At 42.1% G+C, this 26,274-nt stretch overlaps 1 protein-coding gene across 15 annotated transcripts in view; it reads right to left on the bottom strand.

Moving 5' to 3' along the window:
* Positions 1-26,274, bottom strand: part of Phf21a (PHD finger protein 21A) — a 188,482-nt gene that overhangs the window by 20,272 nt on the left and 141,936 nt on the right. For 13 of the 15 annotated variants that reach the window (XM_013514025.1, XM_005384053.2, XM_013514029.1 and 10 more), the window contains 6 exons: positions 22,445-22,738; positions 8,752-8,850; positions 5,952-6,003; positions 5,142-5,221; positions 4,653-4,713; positions 2,028-2,191 (listed from right to left, as the gene is read on the bottom strand). In XM_013514025.1, coding sequence (XP_013369479.1) covers positions 2,028-2,191; positions 4,653-4,713; positions 5,142-5,221; positions 5,952-6,003; positions 8,752-8,850; positions 22,445-22,738 — 750 coding nt within the window. Of the gene's footprint in view, positions 1-2,027; positions 2,192-2,263; positions 2,287-4,652; positions 4,714-5,141; positions 5,222-5,951; positions 6,004-8,751; positions 8,851-22,444; positions 22,739-26,274 lie in introns of all 15 variants that reach the window. The other 2 variants (XM_013514033.1, XM_013514036.1) reach the window with 1 other exon arrangement.

Genomic DNA, 26,274 nt, shown 5'->3' with positions numbered 1-26,274 from the left:
AACAAAAAAACAGTAAATGCAGGCAAGAACCATCAAAGAATGCTAAGATAACTAGGTAGCAACCTATTGGGAAACTGAATGTTTCTACAGACGCAAAGCTATTCTATTCTTTCCCATCACAGGGAATAGGATCTTTATGAGTGAAAGATTTTGAATCTGATGGACACGATCTGAAGACATGACAGCTACATCACCAACAACAGGACAGGCTGGTGTTCTGTGCCTCCCGTCGTGAAGCACTGAGAAAGACTCAGCATCACTTCCTTGGTGTCCTACAAAAATGCACTTCTTCAACTATTCGTGAAGGAACAATCAGACAGACAACCCAAATGAAGAAGCACTCTCCACACCAAACGGCTGAGCTTTAAAAATGCCAATGTTAAAAAAATGCAAAAAAAAAAATCAACTTATGTTATGTACAGGTACAAATTCCCTATGATGAATGTCATCATTTTGTATACCTAAAAGGGACTAAAAATTAATTTAAAAATGTCACTGTTATGAAAGACAAAGAAAGGCTAAGAAACTATTTCAGGATAAAGGAGGGTAAAGATACAATTTCATGACAAAAGTGTCAAAAGTAATTTTGGATAGGACCGTGGAGCAGAAAAAACAGAGTCACAAAGGTAATTATTAGGACAGCTGGGAGAAATCTGATATGAATTGCATACTATATACTAATATTTTATCAATATTAAATTCTCTCAACTTAATACATTGTGGCTATATAACAGAGTGCCTTTGTTTTTAGGGGACACACATTGGACTACTTTTGTTTTATGTTTGAGATCGGTCTTTCTATATAGCCCAGGCTGGCTTTGAACTTGCAATTCTCCTGCCTCAGCCTCCCAAGTGCTAGGATTAAAGGCATGTGCCACCATGCCTGGTAACACACTTGAAACATTTTGGTGTGAAGAATCAGGAAGTTTGCAACTTTTTGTTGGCTCAGTAAAAAAGTGTGTGTGTGTGTGTGTGTGTGTATACAGCAGAGAAGCAAATACAAAAAAATGTTAACAATTGGTTAAATGTTAGCATGTATGTTTGTTCACTCAACCATTACTGTAATTTTCTGTAAGTCTGAAAATTTTCAAAACAAAATACTTTTTCTGTAATTGAAATAATGCCACAAAACCCCGCTGAGCACACCGCCACCTTTGGATATGATCTCCCACTGCCCTACTCTTCACACTCGGTACTGTCTTCCCTGTGCCATGTGCGTGGCCACTTCAGGGCTCTGTGCTGCTGCCCTGTGCACAAAACACTCTTCCCCGTGCTCCTGGGGCTCACGGGTCACTTCCTATCAGCGGGGCTTTCTCAAGCCACTCCTCCCTCGAGAGGCTATCTGCCACTCCTGCACCTTGTGCCTTCCTGTTCCATTTTCCTGTATAGCACCTATCGCTACCTGAGCTTCACCTATCAGCCCTCTCTTCCCAAGGAGCAGAAGCTCCCTGAAGGCAGGGCAGTGGCACTGTTCCTGGCCAAATCCCCAGCCTCAAGAACACTACTACTTGCTTGGTGGAAGAGCACTCAGTAAGAACTTGAGGAATTCACAGCTTTGTAAATGCTCATTTGAAAAAACTAGCGCACTTGTTCACACTCCTGAAATTTCTGGGTGAAGGACCGCTAACTAGTACTTGACACTTTTTCAGGAATGTATTTCTGATCAACCCTGCTACATGAAGTTGCTCCCTAGATGATTTTCCACTTGTGGAACTGCGCCTGAAGCAGGAAACACGGGTGATAGGGAAACGCACACTGTACTCCCATTCCCCACTCACACCCAATGACAGAAACCTGCATACCCTGCAATTACATGCGCCGTTTCCCCACCGCACCCTCTTCTGAGAACTCACAGGTCTAAAACCCTGAGCTCCCGAGGACAGAGGATGGCATTCCACAGGGTTCCTGCTACTCTGGGTTACTCAGGTCAGCGCAAGCTGGCAAGGAGACAACACAGGACAACGGTTTTCCCGACAGGTGCCGACATGCGCGCTCCAAGAGACAGCGCACTTCCCCAAGTTACTTACGTCTGTGGAGGTGGGGCTGGGCAGGGACACAGGCTGCACAGGTGGAGGGAAAGTGAATGTGGTCTCTGTCTTTTCACTTTCGGGGGAGTCGGGATGACTGGATGGGGGGGATGTTGGGGTAAGGGCTCCAAACCCCAGCACTGCATTGTATTTTGGAGGACGACCTATATACCAAGAGAAGGGAACAAAAGGGGAAAAGGGGGAGGGAAAGAGAAGGGGAAAACGATCTTACATACCTTTGGCCAGTGCTCCTCATTGGCTAGCATGGAAAAGGAAGTGAGGTAGCAGACAGAAGGTTAATACAACAGTCCCAAAGGGAGGAAGAGAAGCAAAGATTTAAATGTCATTAGAAACAACTACACGAATCTCCAAAGGCAGAAGAGAGCCTGGGAGAGAGAGAGGAGGTGCTGGCTATGTAACGGACCTCACTGTGGGCAGACTATGGTGATGCTCCTGGACTACCGCAATTTGAGATTGCTAGTGCTAGGACCAACACACCACAGGCAGCGGAAGCCAAGGTCAGGAACACGGGTGCTTCTTCCCCATGCCTCTGCATCTCTCTCTCTATGACTCTCTGCATTTATCATTCCCACTGTCACACTCGTGATTCTCAGTTCCCACAAATGGATGTCTTTAGCATTTCCGCTTTCCACGTCTCTCCTGCCTGCACTTTGGTCATTTTGTAGCTGATGAAGCTAGACAAGGAAAAGTGAGGAGGGAAAATTCAAGGAAATTCTTCCCGGCCCTTGCAGTTAGGGCCTTTGAGAGAGACGTTCTAGGAGTAGCTGGAACCTAAGAGCAACAAGAGGGGCTGGGCCTGACAACAAATTTGAGTATTTCTGGCCCTGGACACTTTCCCCAGTAGACTAAAAGCTATCGCCTCACTTTACACCTCATTCTGGTGAACTACACAGGGCTGTTCCAAAGTCCCAGGGAAGGGCCTGCCACCAGCACTCCCGAGAGGCATGGTCTGAGACAGAGCACCTTAAATCAAACTTCATTCTGTGAGGCTTCTATACATGAGCCCCGGGGTGCAGGAACTGTGGGGCCAGCCACCCATACCCTTAGCACATATCTAAGCAGGGGTCTTCGTCTTCTAAGAGCTAGGGTCACAGCTTCTAAGATGTGAGTGATTAGGAACACAGCCCAGCACACCAAAGGAAAAAAAAGCCACGGAGGTCCAGATCTGCTTGTAAGCACTGGCAAATGGTGTACGTGGGATTGCGACTTTGCTAACAGTTACAACTTATATTAGGATTACACACAGACTCACGATCCCATCAACCATTACACAAATAGTACTGGTGCTTAACTGGCAGTGCCTACCATACAAAGATCTTTGTCTTTTCTAGGGAATTTACTGCTGCAAGAGTGCAACTGGAGATGAATGTTCTTTGTTTATCCATGGAAGGCACATCCTAGGCATTGTAAATGCAGGTTTTTATCCTTTGACCTTGGCAACAGGCTCCAAGGTCTCTCTGGCTCATTTAACTCCTGTCCTCTCAGCAGAGACTACCCACCAGTAGGCCGATTAATTGTGGCCTCTGGCTGGGGGGCTTGTTTCTGAGAATTGTGTCAGAGGTCACTAAAATAGCTGAACACAAAACAACAGAGAATAACTTATGGCACTAGTTATTTTGGCCTGGGAATCAATATGAACCATCCAAGTATTTTTGGTTACGTGAAAGATAGGACTGCTGCAATATCAGGATGGTTCACTAAGGGTATGACATCTTTTTTGGGGAAGGTATAGTTGTAGTTCTGCCTAAGGCAGACAAAGGGTCAGGATGACTTTCTAAGCTTCTGATAGCTCAGAGATTGCGTGTGCACACACAAAATTAGTATGCTGGTCCACTCACTCTGCAACCTTTCTAGCCTGGAACTATAATTCAGGGACACATTACCACGTGGAGAAAGGGACTTTGGGATGTATTACTGACATCAAAGAACAATCTCAGTACCTTGTTTATGAGCTCAAACCCTGAGCTATTAAGACCTACTTAGACCTGCTGGGTGAGAGATGCCACTGCTGTTTTTCTGCCCTGAGAATAAGGTGAATGCTTACAGACGGTCTGAAAGGTAGAAACAGCTCTTCAGGAGTCCGTTAGGGGGAACTTGTTTTGACGGTGACCTTTTCTTCCTTAGCTGGAGATGCCCTGTTCTCAAAGACTCTTAAGTTGTCTCCTTCCTGGAAAGTCTGCAGCCACAGAAACTAGAGTCACGTTCTAGCCTCCCTGGCAGCAGGATGAGTGAGGCACTATTAAGAACACCTTGGCAACAGCAGTGCTCTGGCTCTGCTTAATGATGCTAAGATGCTTCCTTTCACACGGTGTTCTGTTCCCTGTGCTATTCATGGATGGCCTGGTAGGCTTGGGGCAGAAATGCTGCATTAAGCTGCTCTCTTGAGTCAGCTCTGCCAGAACCCAGACAAGTCAGCTTTTGACTCTGTACACAGAACTCTAATAAGAAATCTCACTCTCTTTCCCCCCATACTCGAAGAACAAGAACGAAAGTATTTTCAAGGGAAGGAGGGGTCAGGTCTGGGGAGGGTAATGGGAGGGGCGGAGAAGAAACAACATGGAAAGCAAAAGCAACAGCAAAGCAGAGGTTCAAAAAGGCACTCACCTCTCTTCCGGGTCCCCGGATGCATTGTGCTGTTTAGGTAGGTGACTGCACTCTTCTTGCGCTTTGGGGATTGAAGAAAGAAAGGTGACTGGCACTGCCATGAGCAAAAGACTGCCTACAACGTGCCAACTAGTTAAGAGTTAATCACCCTAAGGTCTCAGGGATAACAGGTTTTATCACATGTACTTGGCTCTCAGAGAATATTCTAGAGAGGTCTGCCTCTGCTTCAGATGAGAGCTGTGAAGTCAGGATGAATGAACATTTTAAGACATATTTGTGTCTGCTCAGACTTAGAAAAGAAAAACCTATAGGGTAAGCAGTGAGTCACAGAAATGAAATAATGGGATGAACTGGGGAAAAATCCTTCATTTCACAGAGCTGGCCGAGTACAACCAGGTGCAGCTCATGGGCAGGTTTTCAGATGGGAGGTACCGAGCACCCTAGGAATCCAGGATCTGGGAGGGAAGGACCAGGCGCTGGCAAAAGTACCTCTGGCTCAAAGACTGCTCCGCTGTACACTGGGTTTGCTGTTGTTCTTCTTTTTCGCTCTTGTCTCTTGCTTTGGATTTCTTGGGAAAAGAAAAGGCTCCAATTAGAAGACAGGTACGGAGAGCCTAAGTAATGGAACTTCACTGTTTATCTATTGGTTTTCCTGTAACAAATCAGGGACAGGGACAAGTCTGTTTTCCTGCAGCCCACACATAGGCAAGCACCCTCGGAAGCAACTGCGTGGGACTGTCTACTGTCACCTCTCAGGAAGCAAGGCCACAGCATTCCACAGTGCGGCTCTCTGTGATCGAGAGCTTCACAGTATGCCATACTTGTAAACAAGCTGTCCTGGTTTATTTTTAGACTGCTTGTACATAGGTCTGGATGAACTTTCTCCACAGACTTAGACTGAATAACAAAAGTTCACTGGTCTTGAACTATGTAACCAAGTCAGGTGGGGCTTTGCAACTGTCCTTAAGATTCAGAATGATGGGAAAATGCAGACAAGGGTTTGTTAGATGAGCACTTGTCACTTTGTGCTGTCAAAATGAAAAAGGTGAAGAAGTCACCCTAATTCAGGGAGCAGGGACGTTTTCTGCAGGGACGGGTATGGATGATGCTAGGCAGGGGAGGGCCTGACATACGGTGGAGGGAAGGCAACCTTTCCTCTAAAGGAAATAAAGTCCACATTGGTTGAATCACACTCTATTTGTGTTCCAATTTTCTATTCTAGGAATTCAATCAAACACCACTTTCAGGAACAAAGCTGTGGGCTACAGAGAAGGCAGTGCCAAGAATATCTTCTCTTACCTTCTAGATGGTCATGTGTTACCAACCCTAGAGACACCATGAAGGCAAGTTTCTGTGCCAGAGAAACAAACAAACACAAAGAACACACTTCAGTCTGGGTTCTTGCAAGGACGTTAGGTTCCTAGTCAGACACCAGGGAAAGCGGACCCGGTGGGCTGGGACTTGTGGGAGGCTGGATTCAGAGGAACCAAGAGTGGGTAGCCTCCCTGCTGGGCAGCTCCCAAGCTGCTCTGGTGTATTCTCGCCAAAAGAAGGGTGGGACCTACATTTCCCACTTTCTCAGTGTCAGAAACCAGCATCTTTGGTGTGGGGGCAAAGACAGGGTGCCCCCATGTAGTTCAGGCTGGCCTTGAATTCAGGGTGATCCTCCTGCTTCAAGAAATCAGCTTCTGGAGTGACCCAAGATTCTTTTTTTTTTTCCTTTGAAATCTTAAAAGAGGATTTCATCTTTGAAAACACAGAGCAGGTTTAAAGGGCCTCCATGTCACAACTTCCAAATTCCAGGCCACAATTTCACGTGTCATGACTAGGTTGGGGGTTCTCCCATTTTTACTGCCACTGAATAGATAATGCTGACTCAAAGCTAAATGATTTTTAGGAAGGACAACAGGGACACTCAGTATTATGACTTTTCAATTAAATATGGACCTAAAAATTATGGAGCAATTTCTCTCTGTAAACTATTTTGAGGGCTCCATCAGAAGAAAGGATTATTGGTACACTGCACCCCAAAGATTTCCAGCTGGAGAGAACAACAGATTGATTTCTGTTCTCTGGTTTTCTGGGGTCTTCATTTTCAGCGTACCAGCGCATGTGGTTTTGAAATAGGCCAAATGATACATCATCAGTTTTGTTCTCTGATGAATAAAGAATATCTTCAATTATCAGGAGCCATACTCCTGCAGTTATTAAACACTAGAGCTTGGTCTTTAAAAATTTTGACATCTCTTCCTTAGCATTAAACATTATATACTTTGGCCTGAATGATAGATTCAGCTTATTCAAGACACGTTCCTGAACAGGCTACTTGAGAGTGTAGGAATGTCCTTTATTGGTATCATCAGGGTCCTGAAGACATATTTTTATTTTTGTTTCAAAAATGTATCCTCTTGACAGCCAGAATATTCTGGTAAGGAAAACTAATCCCTGGACGCACTACCCATCTTCTCTGCATCACACTGAAATGGTGTATATTTTGTGACTGCCAATTAGCCACATTCCTCATTGGCACTATATTTTAAAATATACTCATGATTAGGAGGCTGTGCACTAATGTCTTCTGCTAATACAGCAGTGTGTGACTTGATATTCAGATGCATCCTCTTTTAATCAAGCAATAGCACCCTTCTTAGCTACTCACATCCAGCTCCTCTTTGCAGGTCTAGATTAAGCTCGTAATGTAATTGTTAAGTGAAAAAAATCTCTCTTGTAGAACATATTCTCGATGACAGAATAAAAAGTTATCAAGGAGTTTTCTCTCCACCCCACATATACCAAATGCTAATTTACTGTCTGTATGGCAGGGATTCTGTTCAAATAGAAGGTAAAATATCTGCAACTCCACAACTGGCACGTGCTGCCCATTCTGTGTGCCACCGACGTGGGACTCGCTTCACTTTCTTTCCCCTTTCTTTCTGCCTTCCTCCTTTTCCCTCTCTCTCTCAGTGCTAAGGTTCAGTTTCTTTTGATAAGGCAGCTCGCTAATGGTTTGCTCTATTTTCCCTCCACCACTGTGTATCTGTCATTAATTCTGCGGATGATTTTACAAGTTCCTCAGCAATTTGTACCGCATGTACTTTGTGGTTTAAGTTTTGTTCCTTTCTTAAAAGTTAAAATTAAAAATTCATTTCACATCAGAATTACATTTGGTACTTATTTTAGAAAATATGGACTAACTCAATAAATCACTGCTTTTTTATAAAAAAAAAATAACATAAGGCTTTGATGGCTTCACACCACTGACATGGTTTCAATACAAAGAATGTAGCAAGGACAGAAGGAAATGGAGTATTGGTCTGATAAAACCAACTATCAGATATTCATTATCGCATTATCTTTCCATATTTTTCTTTTATAGTTTGTGCAAAAGCATCAAATTAAAATATTCTCTTGTCTGGGGCTGGGGATTTAGCTCAGCGGCACAGCGCCTGCCTGGCAAGCACAAGGTCATGAGTTCGATTCCTGGTACCAGAAAAAAAAAAATTCTCTTGTTTAAGACATACAGATCCACAGTCTATGTTTGTAGCAGGGTCCTGTGTGCTCTTTATCATTCTATCCTAAGTTGTAGTGTAGATGTTACTATTTGTCATCCCTTCTTTGGTGTTTAAATAAACAATTTTAGGGCTACTGGTTCATTTGGGATTTGGAGTGCTAATGCAATAAAATGGCAGTAACAAAAATGCACATTTAACTCCTATATTCAATAATGTAAACAGATATTAGCTGAGTGAACTGGACATCTTACAAATGTTTGAGAAAAACAGAACATAATAATCACTTGGAATAAAACAGTACAGCTGGGAAAATTATCATTACTCTTATATTTCAAAATTGTGGTATGTATACAGACAATGTCATCTTAAAACTATTCCTTTGAAATACTAAAATACATGGCACTGCAAGGCCTTGTTAGGACCACACTCTAAGAAACCTGCCCTAGGCCAACCTAACTTGGCAATAAAATATTGAATAATGAGAACAGGAATGTGGAGTGGTTCACAAAGCAGGTGTCCCTCCTGCTGTGTGAGAATACACCACACATCATCGACCGAGTCATCACAGACTAGAAAGATGGGCCTACCTGTGGGTTTTCTTCCCGTTTTGGTTTGGGTGCAGCAGGAGGGGTGATGGTACGGCTTTCTGTTTGTTTCTCATCTGTTTCTGTGTGGGATTTAACTGTCTAGGAGAGAAAAATTAAATGAAAATTCAAAATTCATTTTTTATTAAAAGAACAAAAATAAGAAGCAGTTTAATTGTGGCCGAGATGAAACAAAAGAACATACTCAAATCTGGAACATATTAATAGAGGAGTTCATATCATGGATTTCATGGGGGAATAAAAGTTAAAAATCCAGCTGAAGATATTAGATACCAAAACTGCAGTAAGTAGCGCTCTATACATGCAATAGTCTAAATTACACAAAGAGAAAAATTCATGGCTTGATTCCTGTGTATAAAGATGAAGTACAGGGTGCTCTCTCTGATTTCAATATTTTGTAGGAAGTAAGATTAGTTTCCCAGAAGCAAGGCCACTGTCATTATATATGGGTCAAGCTCTAGCCCACAGCACACTACAGAGCTCAGATGGTAAACATTTTTACGTTTACCATCTTACATATACACTCTTCTTCTTCAGAATAATCCCAATCTAGAGAGAATGGAGAATTACTGCCTGGCGTGGTGGTGCACACCTGTAACCCCAGCACTCGGGAGGCTGAGGCAGGAGGATCGTTGTGAGTTTGAGACCAGCCTGGGCTACAAAGTGAGCTCAAGGCCAGTCTGAACTGAATAGCGAGACCCTGTCTCAAAAAGACCAAAAAAAAAAAAAAAAAACCTACCTTTATTTGGGATATTTAAAGTCTGCCTATATCACATCTAAGGAAAAGAGAGATGCAACTACTAAGGAAGGGCCATTTTGCAAGAGGTTAGAGTCCTGATTACTCCCAACCCATTCTAGAAGCATCTACATGAACGTCAGAAGCACCAGTTACATTACTATATCCAACCAGAAATGGTAGGTAGCACACAGGTAAACTGTGCTTTTATTACTAATTGTGCTATGACCTGGTGGGCCAATTAGTTTTATGTTCTATAAATACGCTAATGATTTTAGAATAGTATGGATATAAAACTATAAACACAAACCTAATTTACTTTTTCAAAATTGAAAAAAGTTGTGGGTGTAATGGTATTTTTGTATGGTAATCATAAGTAATTAAAAAATTAGAATGAAATTATCTCATTATCCACAGGTAGGAGCCAAAGTGCAAGACCAGTCCTCCAAACACAACATTGAAAGTTCTTGAATCATAATGCTGCAAAATGTTTTACTAGACTTGAGAAATTAACAAAAATCACAAATCTCTTTCACACTCCTGGCCACCTCATATTTCCCTCTGCTTTCCACATTATCACGTCAGGAAAGCAGACTCATCTACCTTATCAGTACTGTGGCAACTACCGATCTTTTCTTCTAGTCATGCCATATGTCTCCCTTTTATACTGTAAGCTCCTTGAGAGTGGGCACTGTTTCACACAGGACTTATTTCTTCCACCCCTATGTGAAACCTCTGAAACAAAACTAACCAACCAAACAAACAGCAAGTACCTGATGCTTTGCAGATATATAATAAAGACCTGACTGATCTGTGTGAGGAATATGGCCTACCAGGAGAATCATTTCAAGTCTGCCTTTCTCTCTTCTTCTCTCTCCTTCTCCTCCTCTCTCTCTCTCTCTCTCTATCTCTCTCTCTTTCTCTCTCTCTCATACACACAGAGAGTTTTAAATTTAAACAAAAAGGACACGTTTCCTCCATTAGATAAACCTCCAATGGAAAATGGGCTAATATTTTTAAGGTCCTGGGTACTCAGAAAGCCTATTTTCATGACTCTTTGGATATGGAAGGCCAGAAACAGGAGGAAGGAGAGAGGTCAACTGCGAAGCTTTGCTGTTCCACGCCAAGGCCATAAGAAATAGCCTTGACCGCTGCTTCCAAGGACGAAGAGAGCACTAGTGGCAATGCTTCTGGGGACGGGCATATCAATCCCTCTCCACTGAGGAACTACTCATGGCTTGAATTTCTCTCTCATGCAAGGCGAATCATCTATTAGAGAGTCTGATAAAGGACATCACAAGCCTCCAGACAAATGAAAACAAAGCAATCAAGACAATGGTGGAGGATGTATTCCGCTCATGGACCTGCTGGTTTGGGGAAGCCAGCTGCCATTTCATGAGCAGCACTGTAGAGACCAAGCGGTAAGGAGCTGCGTCTCCTGCCCACTGCAGTGGAGAAGTGAAGCCTGCCGGGAGCCACTTGACCGAGTAGCCTGTATGGAAACCACTCTACTCTGGGTAGGCCTTGAGGTCCCTGTCAGCCAGTCTGATCACAAACTCATGAGGGACCATAAGCTAGACCCAGTCAGCAAGCTTCGGACCAGAAAGCTGTAGAATGACATATTTGAAGTGAGGAGATGGAAACCTCCCAACAAACAAACACCACCAACCAAGAATTCTGTACCTTATAAAGCTCTTCTTTAAAAATGAAGGGAAGGCATTGCCAGATAAATAAAAGCTGAGGACATTCACTGCTAGTATATCTGCCTTAAGAGCAGTGCCAGAGGGAGTCCTTCATGCTGAAATGAAAGACACTGGACAGTAACTCAAAGCCAGATGAAGAAATAAGAACAATAAAGGTAACTACCTAGGTAAATATAAATAAAAGCCACTATTATTATACTTTTGATTTGCAGTTTTTCATTTTGTATCTTGTATGATTTAAGAGACAAAGGCACAAAACGATAATTATAAAGTTATATTAGCAGGAATGCAATATATAAAGATATGATTTGTGACAAGAACAACATAATGTTGGGGGATGACAATTATATAGGAACAGTTATTGTGTATTATTGAAATTGAGCTAGAGCCAGGTGTAGTGGTGCACTCAGGAGGCTGAGACAGGAGAATCACCACAAATTCAAGGACAGTCTGGGCCACACTGCATGACCCTGTCTCAAAAAATAAAACAAAACACACAAAAAGAAACTGAACTGGTACCAGTTAAAACTAGATTATTAAAAACTTATGAATATTACCTGTAATCCTTGTGGTAAACACTAAAAAATTATATACAGAAAAGGAAATGAAGAAAGTATGAAAATGGTACAAGAGAAAAAAATACAGAAGGCGGCTGTACTGGAGGAAATGAAAAAGAACAACAAAAAGACATAAAATATGTAGAAAACAAATAACAAAATGATACAAGTCCTTCCTTATCAGTAATCACTTTAAATATCAATGGATTAACAAAAGACAGCATGGTAGAATGGACACAATAGATGACCCAACACAATGTTGCCTGCTACAGACTCATTTTACTATGAAAGACATAAGAAGGTTGAAAGTAAAGGATGGAAGGAGATACTTCAGCAAACAGCAACCAGAAGCGTGCAGGGACAGTTATATTATCATTAGGCAAAATTGACTTAAAGTCACAAATCTTTACAAGAGACAGAGTAGAAGGCTATTATATATGGACAAAAGGGCCAATTTAAAACAAGATATAATAATTGTAAACATATATCCGTCAAACAATGGAGTCCCAAACATATGAAGCAATATTGACAGAACGGAGAAAAGAAACAGGCTGCTCTATAGTAATAGCTGAGGCTTTCATACCTCATTTTAAGTTACAGATAAAGCATGCAGACATATATAGTATGAAAAAGGATATAAAGGACTTAAACACTGTAAGTGAATTAAAGAAAACTCCATCCAACAGCAGTACATTATTTCCTCAAGTGTACATGGAACATTTTCCAGGACAGATCACATTTTAGGCTACAAAACAAACACAAAATACTAAAACTTAGGTGATACAGTGAAAACAGTGTGAAGAGAGAAATTCACAGCTATGAACAAGTGTGCATTAACAAAGGCCCCAAACCAATCACCTAAGTTTACACTTGAAGAACCAGATAAAAGAACTCAACCCAAAGCAATGCAAAAGAAGTAAATATAAAGATTAAAGTAGAGATAAATAAAATACAGAACAAAAGAATCTTTAAATGAAAAGTTAATTCTTTGCAAATATCAATACAATTTATTAACTTCTGGCTAGGCTAAGGAAAAAAAGAGAAGGTGTAGTAACTAAAATAAAAAATGAAAGGGGGGGCATTTTATAGACCTTAACAGTAGTAAAAAGCATTATAAGAGTAAGTTAAACAAGGGCTGGGGATTTAGCTCAGCGGCACAGTGCCTGCCTGGCAAGCACAAGGTTGTGAGTTCAATTCCCGGTACCAGAGAAAAACCAAAAAACGAAAGAATAAGTTAAACAAGTATACACCAACAAATTAGATGATACAGGTGAAACAGACAAATCTTCAAAACACTCATTACCAAAATTGACCCAAGATGAAACAGAAAATCTAAACAGCTCTGTAACAACTGGAGAGGCTGAAACAGTAATCAAAATCCTTCCCCAAATCAAAAGGTATAAGATCAGATGGCTTCACTGATAAATTGTACCAAATATTTAAAGAATTAATCTTTCTCCAAAATCGTCCCAAAAAATAGAATCCTAACTTATTTTATGATGTCAGCATTATCCCCCTGTACCAGAGCCAAAGATACCATATGAATAGGAAACAGATCAATTCCCCTCATGAAGATAGATGCAAGAATCCTCAACAAAATATAGCAAACTAAATCCAACAGTATTTTATTATTATACATTGATTGATTAATTGATTGATTGATTGAGACAGGGTTTCACTATGTAGTCCAGACTGGCCTTGCACTCACAGCAATTCTGCTTCAGTCTCCCAAGTGCTGGGATTACAAGCATGCACCACCATGCCCAGCTCCAATAGCATATCAGAAGGATGGTATCTGTAACTTAAGATAATGTATGAAAGCCTCAGCTATTACTATAGAGCAGCCTATTTCTTTTCTCTGGGACAAAGCTGAATTTATCCCAGGAATAAATCCTGGAAGGATGGATCACCATAATAAAATCAATGTAATATACAACATGAATAGAACTAAGGAAAATATGATCTCGATTGGTGAAGAAAAAGCATTTGTCAAAATCCACAGACTAGGGGTGTAGCCCAGTAGTAGAGCACCTCCTACCATATATGAAGCCCTAGGTTCAATTCCCAGCATCATGTATATTGAGAAAAGATCCAACACCCTGCCACACATATACAAGAGGTAATTAAGTGAGGTAAAGAGGTAGAATGTTAATTAGCTTGGCTGTAGTAATCTTTCACTATGTGTCAAATCACTATATTGTACACTTATTATATATATGATTTTTATTTTTAAAAATCCAATATTCATTATGATTTTTTTTCTTTTTTTTGGTCTTTTTGAGGCAGGGTCTCCCTATGTAATTCAGGCTGGCCTTGAGCTCACTTTGTAGCCCAGGCTGGTCTTGAACTCACAACAATCCTCCTGCCCCAGCCTCCCCAGTGCTGGGATTACAGGCGTGTGCCACCACACCCAACTCATTCATGATTTAAAACACTCAAAAAACTAGGACCAGAAGGGGACTTTCTCAATTTTAAAAGAATACTTACAAAAACCACAGTTAACTTCATACTTGATGGTGAAACACTGAAAGCTTCTCTTTTCCCCTGAGGTCAGAAATAAATAAGGTGTTTGCTACCCAGTATTGTAGCAGAAGTTTGGGTTAGAGCAGTAGAGCAAAATAAGAAACATTAAAGGTATCTAAAAGTGAAAAAAAGACAGAAAATTCTCTATTTGCAGATGCCAAGACCCTACATACAGAAAACCCCAAAGAACTCACAAAACAATTACTTGAGCTAATAAATAAATTGAGCAAAATTGCAGGCTACAAGATCAAGGAAAAAAAAAAAAACCCAGGTATGAATCAAAGGAGAGTATCAAGAAGGTGGAAATTCAATCTATAGAATCAGAAAATATCTAAAAATCATATATTTGATAAGGGTTTTAGCATTTGAAAAGTTTTCTTTTAATTCAACAAGAGAGACAAAGTCAATTTAAAAACTGGCAAAGGATTTGAACAGGTATTTCCCTGAAGCATATATACAAATGGCCAGTAAGCACATAAAAAGGTACTAAATATGATCAGTGATTAGGGAAATACAAATAAAGATCGTAATGCCACACCAGTTGATACCCACCAGCATGGTTATAAACAATATGAACAAAACTAAACCCAAAAGGAAAACAGTGAACACTGATAAGGGTATGGCGGTTCTCCCACAGGTGAGCAGAATGTATGACACAGAAACAACACTCTCAGGCATACACTCCAGAGAACCGAAACAGACACTCCTGTAAATGCTTACGCACAAATGTTCATAAAGGCACTGTTCCTATTCACAACAGCCAAAGGAGCGAAGAACTCAAGGCAATAAACAAATTGTGATAGATATATATATATTATATATTATGTATAATATTATTATATATATAATTCAGCCCTTAAGAAGAAAGCATTGGCACGTTATAATGTGAATGAATCTAGAAAATGTTATACTAAGTGAAAAAAGCCAGACACAAAAGGTCATGTATTATTCTATTTATGACAAATTCAGAGTAAGTAAACCTGTACAAACAGAAAGCAGATTGGTGACTTCCAGTGGGGAACAGAATGGTGAATAGAACATAACTGCTTTTAGATTTTTTTTTTTAGGGTCTTGCTATTCAGTTTAGGCTGGCCTTGAACTCCCAACAATCCTCCTGCCTCAGCCTCCTGAGTGCTGGGATTACAGGCCTGCATCACCATCTCCAGTCTTAACTGCTTTTAGATACTGGGTGTTATTTTAGGGGTAATAAAAATGTTCTGGAATCAGACAGAGGTGGCAGCTGCAGAGCACTGTGAATGTACTAAATGCCACTGAATTGTTCATTTTAAGATGGTTAATTATATGATGTGAATTTCACCTCAATGTAAAAAATAGGTTAAGAAACAAAAAGATTGATTAACCTTTATCGGAGATAATAAACCACTATCCAGAGTTGAATCTGTCCTGCAAATGTTATTTTTTGACCACATGATTTTTAAATAGTTACGAGTATTCTAGAAAGTACGTAAACTTTCAAACATTTAGATTTCAGGCTTTTCTCGAAAGTTTCTATGCAATACAAATTGATTACTGCCAAGAACTAGCTGCCTCCTTGGGGAGTGTATTACTTTGCAGTCTACCAGTCTCTTTCAATTTCTATTGTCAATTATTATCATGCTTGTCTGATTATTTATTTAATTTATTATTTGTTTATTTTATTTTGTTTTTTGAGACAAGGTCTCTCATGTAGTTTAGGCTGGCCTTGGACTCACTATGTAACCCAGGCTGGCCTTCATGTCTGATTATTTCTTTTTTAATTCAACTTTGTTTTGGCACTGGAGATTGAACCCATGGCCTCATGCATGCCAGGCAAGTGCTCTACCATTGAGCTATCTCCCCACTCCAATGTCTGATTATTATAAAAGAGGATTTAAGAATAAAAGGGCCATATTTCTTGTACTGATCTTTGTATTGAAGGTAGAGAAAAATAAGTCCAGTTGTTTACTCCTAGCCTGCTTTTTTCATTTATATCCTGCTTCACATCTACAGCTATTTGAATTTGCAACTTCTGTTCTTTTGATAAAATCCAATGATAGAATGCAAAAACTCTGCTAAGTCTAGAACTAAGTTAACCATTTATATTCTGAATTTCAAATTCACCATCTGAAGCTTGGCTGCACGAAAAAAATCACCTAGGTATGTGCAAATAAACGAATGCCCATGCAGTCTCATTAATCAAGTGAAGAAGGACTGACAGCAAGAGAAATCCATTCGGTGGTCACTTTGCTCTAAAGGGAGAGGGAATCATCAGCTCAGGTTTACTGACCCAAGACTGGAATTGGAGGAGAGTCCATGGGAGAATATTCTCCTCTTAGAATCACTCCTCTTTTAGAGGATATTATGCAGGTTTCTATGAAAAATATGTATGGAAATAGAGTCTTGCATGGCAATCTGGCAATTTTACCCCCACAGAACCTTCTATTTTTTCAGTAGCTTAGGCTTGGAGACAGGAATGGAGGTATTTGCTGCAGGGTATGGGTGGGTGGGGAAGAAACAAACAGAATTCCCGAGCACTAACGGCATCAGGCATAGCGTAAGGGACTGAACACCTCACCTCAGTTCATCATTAATGGGTGTTGGGCCCATTTCATGGAGTGTTGGGAGGACCTGAACACAGAGGGAAATATGGGCAGTAACAGATTTGTCTGGTTTCATCTACTTTTCTCTTTAAAATACAGGTGCACCACATTGTACATTTGTGCTTCTGTGAGCTTCACAGACATCATAGTTTCTTCTTTCACGTGGAAGGTGTGTGGCATTCCCGTGTTGAGCAAGTCTAATGGGTGTCATTTCCCCAACAGCATGTGCTCACTTTATGGCTCTCTGTCACAGTCTGGTAATTGTGAAATATTTCAAACCTTTTCATTACTGTTTCTGATATGGTGATCTATGGATCTTTCACATTATTATTATAGTTGTCTGGGGCACTATGAATAGCACCCATCGAAGATGGCAAATTTGCTAGTGGTGCGCATTTGTAGTCTGACCTATTTGGCAGGCTGAGGCAAGAACACTGCTTGAGCTCAAAAATTCAAGACCAACCTGGATACCACAGTGAGATCCCATCTCTTGGTGGCGGGTCGGGGAGGACAGCTAAACAACATTTGCATTTCTCTCTCTCTCTCCCTTTGGTGGAACTGGGGAGTGGACCCAGGGCTTATTAGGCCAATGCTCTACCACTGAGCTACATCTCCAGCATGCTGTGTGTGTTCTGATTGCTGCACTACTGGTCTCTGTCTCTCTCCATCTCCTCGGGCGTCCCTGTTCCCTAAGACACACAATACACCAATTAATAAACCTAAAAGGCCCCTAAGGGCTCAAGTGAAAGGAAGAGCTGCAGTTCTCTCACTTTAATCCAAAAGTTAGATGTGACTGAGCTTAGTGAGGAAGGTATGCTGAAAACTCAAGACAGGATGAAAGCTAGGCTTCTGGTGCCACGTCACCAAGTTGTGAATGCAAAGGGAAAGTTCTTCAAGAACGTTAAAAGTGCTACCTCAGTGATCACACAAATTACAGGAAATCAAAACAGTCTTATTACTAACACAGAGTTGTGGTGGTTTGGACTGAAGACCAAACCAGTTACAACACCCTGAAGTCAAAGTTTAACTCAGAGCAAGGTCCCAAGTCTTTTCAATTCTATCAAGGCTTGCAGAAATGAGGAAGCTGCAGATGAAAAGTCTGAAGCTGGCACAGGCTGGTTCATGAGGCTGAAGGGAAAAAGCCATCTCTAATACGAAAGTGCAAGGTAAAGCAGCAGGTGCTGGTTTAGAAACCGCAATGAGTTATCAGAAAGAACTAGCGAATTAATGAAGTTGGTTACCCTCAACAACGATTTTCAGTGTAGAAAAAACAGCCTTCCACTGGAAGAAGTGTTCTAGAACTTCTATAGAGAGAAGCCAATGCCGGTTTCAAAGGACAGTCTGCAGATGGGCATGGTGGTGCATACCTCTAATGCCAGCACTTGGGAGGCTGAGGCACAAGGATCACTGCAAGTCTGAGGACAGCCTGGGCTACATAAGTGAGTTCAAGGCCAGCCTGTACTTCACAGTGGCCACTCTGTCTCAAAAAACCAAAACAAATAAACAACAAATGAGAATCTCACTCTCTTTTTAGGGGCTAATGAAGCTGGTGGCTCAAAATTGCATCCAGTATTTATTTATCATTCTGAAAATCCTAGGGCTCTTAAGGATCATACTATTAGGAGGGTGAGGCAGGAGGACTGCAAGGTCCAAGACAGTTTGGGCAATTTAGTGAAACCCTGTCTCAAAACAAAAAAATAAAAAAAGGCTGGGGATGTAGCTCAGTGCAAAGGCCCTGGGTTCAATCTCCAGCACTGGGTTGAGTGGGGAGAGGGGGGAGAAAAAGAAAAAAGAGCCATACTAAATACAAAGCTTAGATGACAGCACCTCTGCTTACAACATGGCTTGTGCACATGTTAAGTCCACTGCTGAGACTTGCTGCTCAGAACAAGACTCCTTTCAAATATTATAGTTCACTGATCACATACCTGCTTACCCCAGGGTCCTCACGGAGTAAAATGAGACTGCTGACACAACAGCCATTCTGCAGCCCACAGGCCAAGGAACAATTTTGATTCTTCACATCATATCACTGATGCCACACATGGTGATTCCTGGGATGGATCTAGGCAAAGTTAATGTGAAGTCTTCACCATTCTAGATGCCATTAACCACTTATGACTCACGGAGGAAGGCAAAATACCAACATCAACAGAATCTGCAAAGAACTTGATTCCAAGCTCACTGATGAGCGAGAGCTTCCTGACTTGAGTGCAAGAGCTTACTGCAGATGGGGTAGGGAAGCAAGGGAACTGGTGCTAAGACATGGAGCCTGGAGACGGTGACTGAATGGATGGGGTTTCATGACACAGCTGTAACGGAAGAGTTGCTTCTGATGGATGAGCCAAGAAAATGGTTCCTTGACATGGATCCACTGGTGGAAATGCTATGAACATTGCTGGATGACAACAAAGGACTTAAGAGTAGTACATAAACCTAGTTGATAAAGCAACAGCAGGGGTAAGAGGCACTGACTCCAATTTTGACTATGAGTAAAATGCTATCAAAGTATGGTGTGGTATAGAGAAATCTTGCTTGAAATAAAAGCAACTGATGGAGCAAACTGCATGGCTGTCTTCCTTTAAGAAATTGCTGGAGGGGGCTGGGGATTTAGCTCAGCGGCAAAAGCGCCTGCCTGGCAAGCGCAAGGTCGTGAGGTCGGTTCCTGGTACCGGAGAAATAAACCAAAAAAAAAAAAAAAAAAAAGAAATTGCTGGACATCCTAACCTTCAGTAACCACCCCTCCCCAGTCAGCAACAAAAGGATTATCACTTGCTGAAGGCTCAAACGACTGTCAGTATTTTTTTCAGCAATAAAGATCTTTTAAATTAAGCTATGTATATTTTTTAGATGTAATGCTGTTGTACACTTAGACCACTGATGAGTATAGACGTAACTTTTGTGTGTATTAGGAAAGAAAAAAGTCACATGACTAGTTTTACTGCCATATCTGCTATGGAACTGAACACACAGTATCTTCAAGGTATGCCTGCATATTTTTAGCCTCAGAGCTCTTTAAACTTCCACTTATTCTCTCAGAGCCAAAACATAATGTGGCTTCTAGTAAGGTATAAGGCAGGAAATTTCTTTTCTGGGGTGGATAAGGAAGTTGGTTATGCCTGGCAGGAAGAAGTGAGACCCCTGTTGGTGTAACAGCACTGCTGTCTCCCCTTCCTGCGCCAGCAACGTGAGAGGCCTACAGTTCTGGCCCAACTTCCTTTCCTGCACAGAGCCTCGGTGCCTGCTCCCAATGCACTAGAAACTGAGCTTTGTGAGGGTACAGGCTTTGATTTACTTATCTTCGTACACAGAAACCACAAGCAGCAAAGCAGGTGGCACTTAACCAACACATTTTTATTAAATGAATGTTATCATCCTAAAGGAAACACACAAGCAGACTGAGACCCAGCTCATCTGCTCGTATAGGTAATAAGTGGTACTTCCACGGCTTTACTCTTAGCCCACCTATGAGATCTCTTAATGGCTATAAATGTGACACTGTAAGTGAAACATGAAAGAGAAAAAGACAGTAGGAAGATCTGAAGTAGAATTCTGAAAATGGAATCCAGTCTAAAGAGAGTCCCTGCTGCCCGGCTTGAGTAATCTAGGAGACTGTTAGGACAGGTGGCCTGCCAAACTAAAATAGCAGACTGGATTCTTCTATTACAGCAAAAAGACACACCATGGAAGTTATTGCTACAAAAGAAAAACATTTTAACAGGGATATCTTATTGTGATAATAAAATTAAAATAAAAACCTCAACATGTAAGGCAGAGACATGAAAAGATACTCAAGTTCTACTGAGTAGGAAAAGAGCAAATAAATAATACACAGTTTGATTTTGGTTTTGGATTTAAAAAAATGTCAGCACATACACAGAAAATACCACACAGAAAATAAAGCACATACACAGAAGGAATATAATCTAAACTGTTAACAGAAATTAATTCTTGGGGATAAAATTCCCAGGAGAATTTACAGGTTAGCGGGGAGAGAGCACTTTCTACAATTTATATTTTTGTAATGTTTGCATTTTTAAAAAGAACATATACTATCTTTGTCATCGGGGAAAAAAAGAAACTGAAAACGTTTTGTGTCTATGTTTAAAGAACGTCAGAGAGAAGTACTATTTAGTGACCCAAAATGGTGCCGTGAAGCAGAGGCTCTGCCAGGGTGACCATGCGCCAGCGCAGGACACGAGTGCACGTGGTCCCCACACTTGCCCCAAGCTCCTAAGCGGCAGCATCTGATTTTCAATATATTACACTGAAGTTCTGCCACCAACAGGTCTAGGAACTGCTGATCTAAAATATGGGTAAATAATTAATTTTGAAGGTTCCTCAAGGACTTGCTGAGGTTTGTGCAGGTGCCCCAGGAATAGCAGCAGGCTCTGTCCCTCTGACTCCTGTGCACAGGAGCCTGGTGGCCAGCTGCTGTGAGCAGAAGGTCTGCTGCGCTAAGGAGCTGCCTGGAGACAGGCGCGGTGCTTTGTGGGGAAGGTGCCTCTGTCAAGAACCTGCCCACGCCCCACCACACGGCCAGCCTCTGGGAATCGTGCTCTACCGTGCATGGGCAGCAGACTGAGACCACCACAGACTGCTTCTACGTGAAGGGCAAGGTGAGTCTGAGCACTAGATATACGACAGTGACTTTTTATTTTTGAGACAGGGTCTCGTTATGCAGTTCAGGCTGGCCTTGAACTTACTATGTGGCCAAGGCTGGCCTCAAACTCCCAGCCATCTTCCTGCCTCACTCAGCCCGAGTGCTGGGATCACAGGTGTGTACCACCACGCTCAGCCTTGGTCAATGACTTTTTAAAGCAACCCTCTTGAAAGAGGATACTTTTCTTTTCCTTCTTTCTTTTTCTTTTTTTGGAGAAAGGATCTTGCCATGTATTCCAGGCCGGCCTCAAACTTGTGGTGATTCTCCTGCCTCAGTCTCTGGAGTGGTGGGATTATAGGTGTGCACCACCACACCTGGGTGAGGGTGATTTTCTTTACAAAATTCTTCTCTAATGGCTTTTTAAACTCTAGTTTTATTAAAGAGAAAAACCTGACTTCAGAAGATATAAATGGATGGTTTTAATATTTGAGCTAACATGTCTGCACTCTCAACATGGAAAAGAATGACTTCTAAGTTTTTAGCTTAGCTACGTATTATCTGCAACGATCCAGGAAAATCTTTGAAATGAAATTCCTTCCCCTGTGTGTTTATTCCTCCTGCTTTTCACAGTCACATCCTCATCTGGATTCTTATTGGGCTGAAACTAATATGGCGTTTTCTGTTTACTACATCAGTGCTTCCTTAGCGAGGTGAGGCAGCCCAGCCCGGCTCTCAATTTCTGCCTCAGAGCCAGCAGGGGGAGCTCATTCACACAAGACTCTGTAGCCATCTACAAGGGGATGGTGGGACAAATTCAACTTTCTTCAGTGACAGTGGCCTTTCTGCATGTGGGTGAATTACCATGCAATAAGCAACAGGTTCCCGACGGTGGTTCTCAGAGGAAGGGAGCAGGGGAAGCCCAACAGTCATCACCACAGGGCACTGCCCGCAGCAGATGTGTGATCTGCCCGTACCTGTTTTTCAAGGCTTGGCTTGCTAAGCTGTACAGTCTGAGGTCCAGCGAGTCTGGTCCCTGGAGTAGCTATCACAATGCTGGTGAGCTGGGCCATGGGGAATGTTTTGGCTATGGTTGCGGTCTGCCCATTGACGACCCGGACAGGGTGGATGGAATTCTGGGATGTGGGGAGGGTCGTGGGGGTGAACTTGGTCAGCATGACAGGCCTCTGGATAAGCTGAGGAGCTGCAAGCATGGGCGGAGGCGCTGGGGCGATGGGAATGTTATTCTGGGCCACAGGCTTGGGTCGAACCTATAGGGGAAACAAAGAGTAATTATTATATTACTTAAATAAATTTCTCAAGTCTTGTAGGTCTACATGGCGTATCTTCCACATACTATGTATGTGAAATACTATTTAATATAAATGCTTATTAATATTCATTTAGTACTATTAATTCTACAGACCTCAGGACATATAATGGTACAAAAAGGCTCATTAGCACTAAGGGAATCCAAATGCTACCCTGAACATAGTACCTCCAAGTCTAATGCCACAAATTCTTCTCATACCCATGCCACCTCTTCAGGCAAAAGTTCAGAGGTTGATGCAAAAACTGTCCCACCCAGAACTTGTGCCCAGAATGGTGACAGTGTTGCCGATGGCTTGGATTCACATTCTCAATTTCCACATATCCACAGCTAGTTTACCCTCTAACTCCAGCCCTCTAACACCTTGTGCTTGGCTTCTCTGTCTCTTCTGTGGGTTTACGCTTCCTCTGCCCAATCTTAAATGTGGCTGTTTCTCAGGCTTCTGTCTTAGAAGCCTTCTTTCTCTACTACCTTTAGTCTTCCTGGGACCTCTTACTCATCCTGTAGCTTTAGTCACCATCTCACTAAAGACCCGTGCATTCTCTTCTCAGGAGCAGAGACATTGCCTGAACTTCAGGATCATGTGCAACTGCTGTCAGACATTTCTACTGGACATCTCACAAGAGGTTCAAAGTCACCATGTCTCAAATACACCAATTCTTCCTCTTTCTTTCTTTTTCGGTGGGGTGGGGGCAGTTCTTTCTTGAGATAGGATTTCACTATGCAGTTCAGGCTGGCCTTGAACTCAGTGATCCTACTGCCTCAGACTCCTGAGTGCTGGGATTACAAGTATGTGCTACACACTTCCTAGCCTTGATTCCATAGCCTTGATTCTATATGTTTAAATATACTTGTTTGTTTGGTTTTAGTTTTTATAAGGGGGGGGTGTTGCTATTGTTGTTGCATTACTGGGGATTGAACCCAGGCCACTGCGCCTGGCTAAGTATAGTTTTATTTATCATGGTTTCAGTTAAGCCAAACATAAGCTAGTATAGCAACAATGAGGATAGAATGAAATAGATACGAAAAGTATAGAAAGTAGAGGTAGAGGGGTGGGTGTGGTGGCACATGCCTGTAATCCCAGCACTAGGAGGCTGAGGCAGGAGGCTCACCTCAAGTTCAAGGCCAGCCTGGGCTACACAGTGAGTTTAAGGCCAACCTGAACTGCATAGTGAAGTCCTATCTCAAAAAGAATGCCTCCTGAAAAAAGGGGGAAAGAAGGAAAGAAAGAAAGAAAGAAAGAAAGAAAGAAAGAAAGAAAGAAAGAAAGAAAGAAAGAAAGAAAGACAAGGAAAGAAAGAGGAAGGAATTAGTGTGTTAGAGGATAGACTGTAGAGTCCAAGGGCAGCCTCAGCTACATAGTAAATTCAAGGCCTAGCCTTCTACAGCAAGACCTTCTCTTAAAAACAAAAATGAAAACAAAGGTATCAGTCTTTCCTAGGTTCACAAACCCTGTTTCTAACACTTATAAAGTGTGTAACCTCAGGCAGAATACCAGATCTTTCCAAACCAGTTTTTAAAAACTGTGACCCTATGGGTAAAATCCTTTTGCCTATCCACAAGAATCTGACCCTTAGCTAAATTTCTAGCTCTGTTCTCCAAGAAACCCACTAAAGGCAAGAATGTAACTATGTTACCAAACACACACGATAAAAGCTTGTTGTTGCTAAATCAACAAGAGGTCATTAAACTGAATCTGAATGGAGAAGACCATAAATACTTCAGAGGACACCATGCTTCGGGCTTCCCTAAGAGAGGTGACCGTCGTACCTTGGGCACACCCCTTGCAGAGATCTTAAATGTCACACTTAAGACCTGTCACAATATATATTGGCTTCTAAGTGCACCAGCTTCTATGGATGAGTGGCTCTCCCACTGTCCTAGATAAAGGTCTCATGTCCTTGAACCTGAGGTATCTCTGGACAGCTACAGAGACTGCTGACTGGGCTGCGATGGGCACTCCTATTGAAGAAAACTGTCCGACACTGTCTTCTTGGCAAGCTGTGGTTTCTGTTCTGTATCATTTCCAAGTAGACTGGTGCCAAGTGTGGCCCATGATAGTCTTGTGAGCTTGAAAATTTAGCTTAACTTACAATGGCCTTGTGGTGATGCATGTCTATAAAGCAAAAGTTTTATGAAATGAAGTGCATGGTACGAACTATCAAACTCCAAAACTGGTTTTACAGCCTGCTATGGGTTGCGACCCACCGTTAGAAAAACATGGACTAAGTCTAAGATTCCTTACCTTAAAAAAAGTCATGCCTACTTTCATAGCGTTATTATGAGGATTCAAATAGACAGCCTATGCAAAACGCTGCGCCCAGTATGGTACCTGGTATTCAGCAAGGTTCTTCAAACCTTAGCTACGATCATTGATGTCCTTCCTGCTCCTCCTGCCCGCAGTCTTGACTGTCCCTAACTTATTCTTCGCACGGTGGCGAGACAGAACTTCCAAAGTGTAGGTCTGACAGGTTAAGTCCTCACTTGAAAACGCTTTCCTGGGTCCCCACTGCCGAGATGCTCCATGACCAGGAAGGTGTGCAGGCTCCGGCCTCTCTTCTTCTCCGGCCTCCTCTCTCCAGCCTGCCGGGACTGCTGTGTGGCCACTGCAAATCTCTCTTGGTTCCTGAACTTCCACCCCTCTCACCACTCCACACACAGAGTGTGTGTCCTTCTACGGAGGACAGTTTTGTGTCCCCCTCCCAAACATTCTGAGGCAAATCTTGTGAGGTGTTTAGGTCCCCGACTGAATGCCAACTATTCAGGGAAATCTTGAGGAAACTGTCCCTAATATGCTGAAGAACAGGTGCTGTGTCCTCCTCAGTCTACTCTGTACATGCATGACGGGCACTGTAACTGCCTCGGGTATGCTGAGGGCAGAGAGCCATCTGGCACAGCTGCAGTGCTTACTACAGTACTTGTTATCTCAGGTTTTTATTAAAGATGTATCTGATAATGGCTGAAATAATTGTGTATCACGTTAGTGCTGTTCATCCTCTCCCAAAAAGTTATAAATTGTATCAGGGAGCCCCAAATCCTTTCTCTTTTCTTTGCCTGAAACCTAGGCCTGCAGACAGTAACTCTTAGTTTCTCTACCGAGCAAGTCAATATCCTGCAGCTCCAGTGGAGGACAATCCTAGCTTCTGCCTCGAGAAGGGTAAGGGTCAGTCTCAGTACCAGAAGCACTCTCAGGGAAAAAGTCACGAGCCAGCTGCTGGAGCCAGGAGAAGCTCCCTATGCAGATCCCTACCCTGAACCTCTGAAAGCAAGATTTATGTTTAAGCCTGACGCTCAATATCACAACTTTCCAGAGCAAAACTGAGTGGTTTCTATTGGCTAGTTTGGTTGTTTTCTTCCCTACTCTTTCTGGTAACCAGGAAAGAAATGAAAAGTGGTAATTGCATTCTTTTCCCACTCCCAGGCACGTTCTGGTACATTCTTCCAGCAAATTAACTTTGTAAGACTTATAATGTTGTT

Source organism: Chinchilla lanigera, unplaced genomic scaffold (genome assembly GCF_000276665.1).
Source record: "Chinchilla lanigera isolate Chin_1 unplaced genomic scaffold, ChiLan1.0 scaffold00021, whole genome shotgun sequence".
Taxonomy (NCBI): Eukaryota; Metazoa; Chordata; class Mammalia; order Rodentia; family Chinchillidae; genus Chinchilla; species Chinchilla lanigera.
This window is presented reverse-complemented; position numbering and strand designations above follow the sequence as displayed.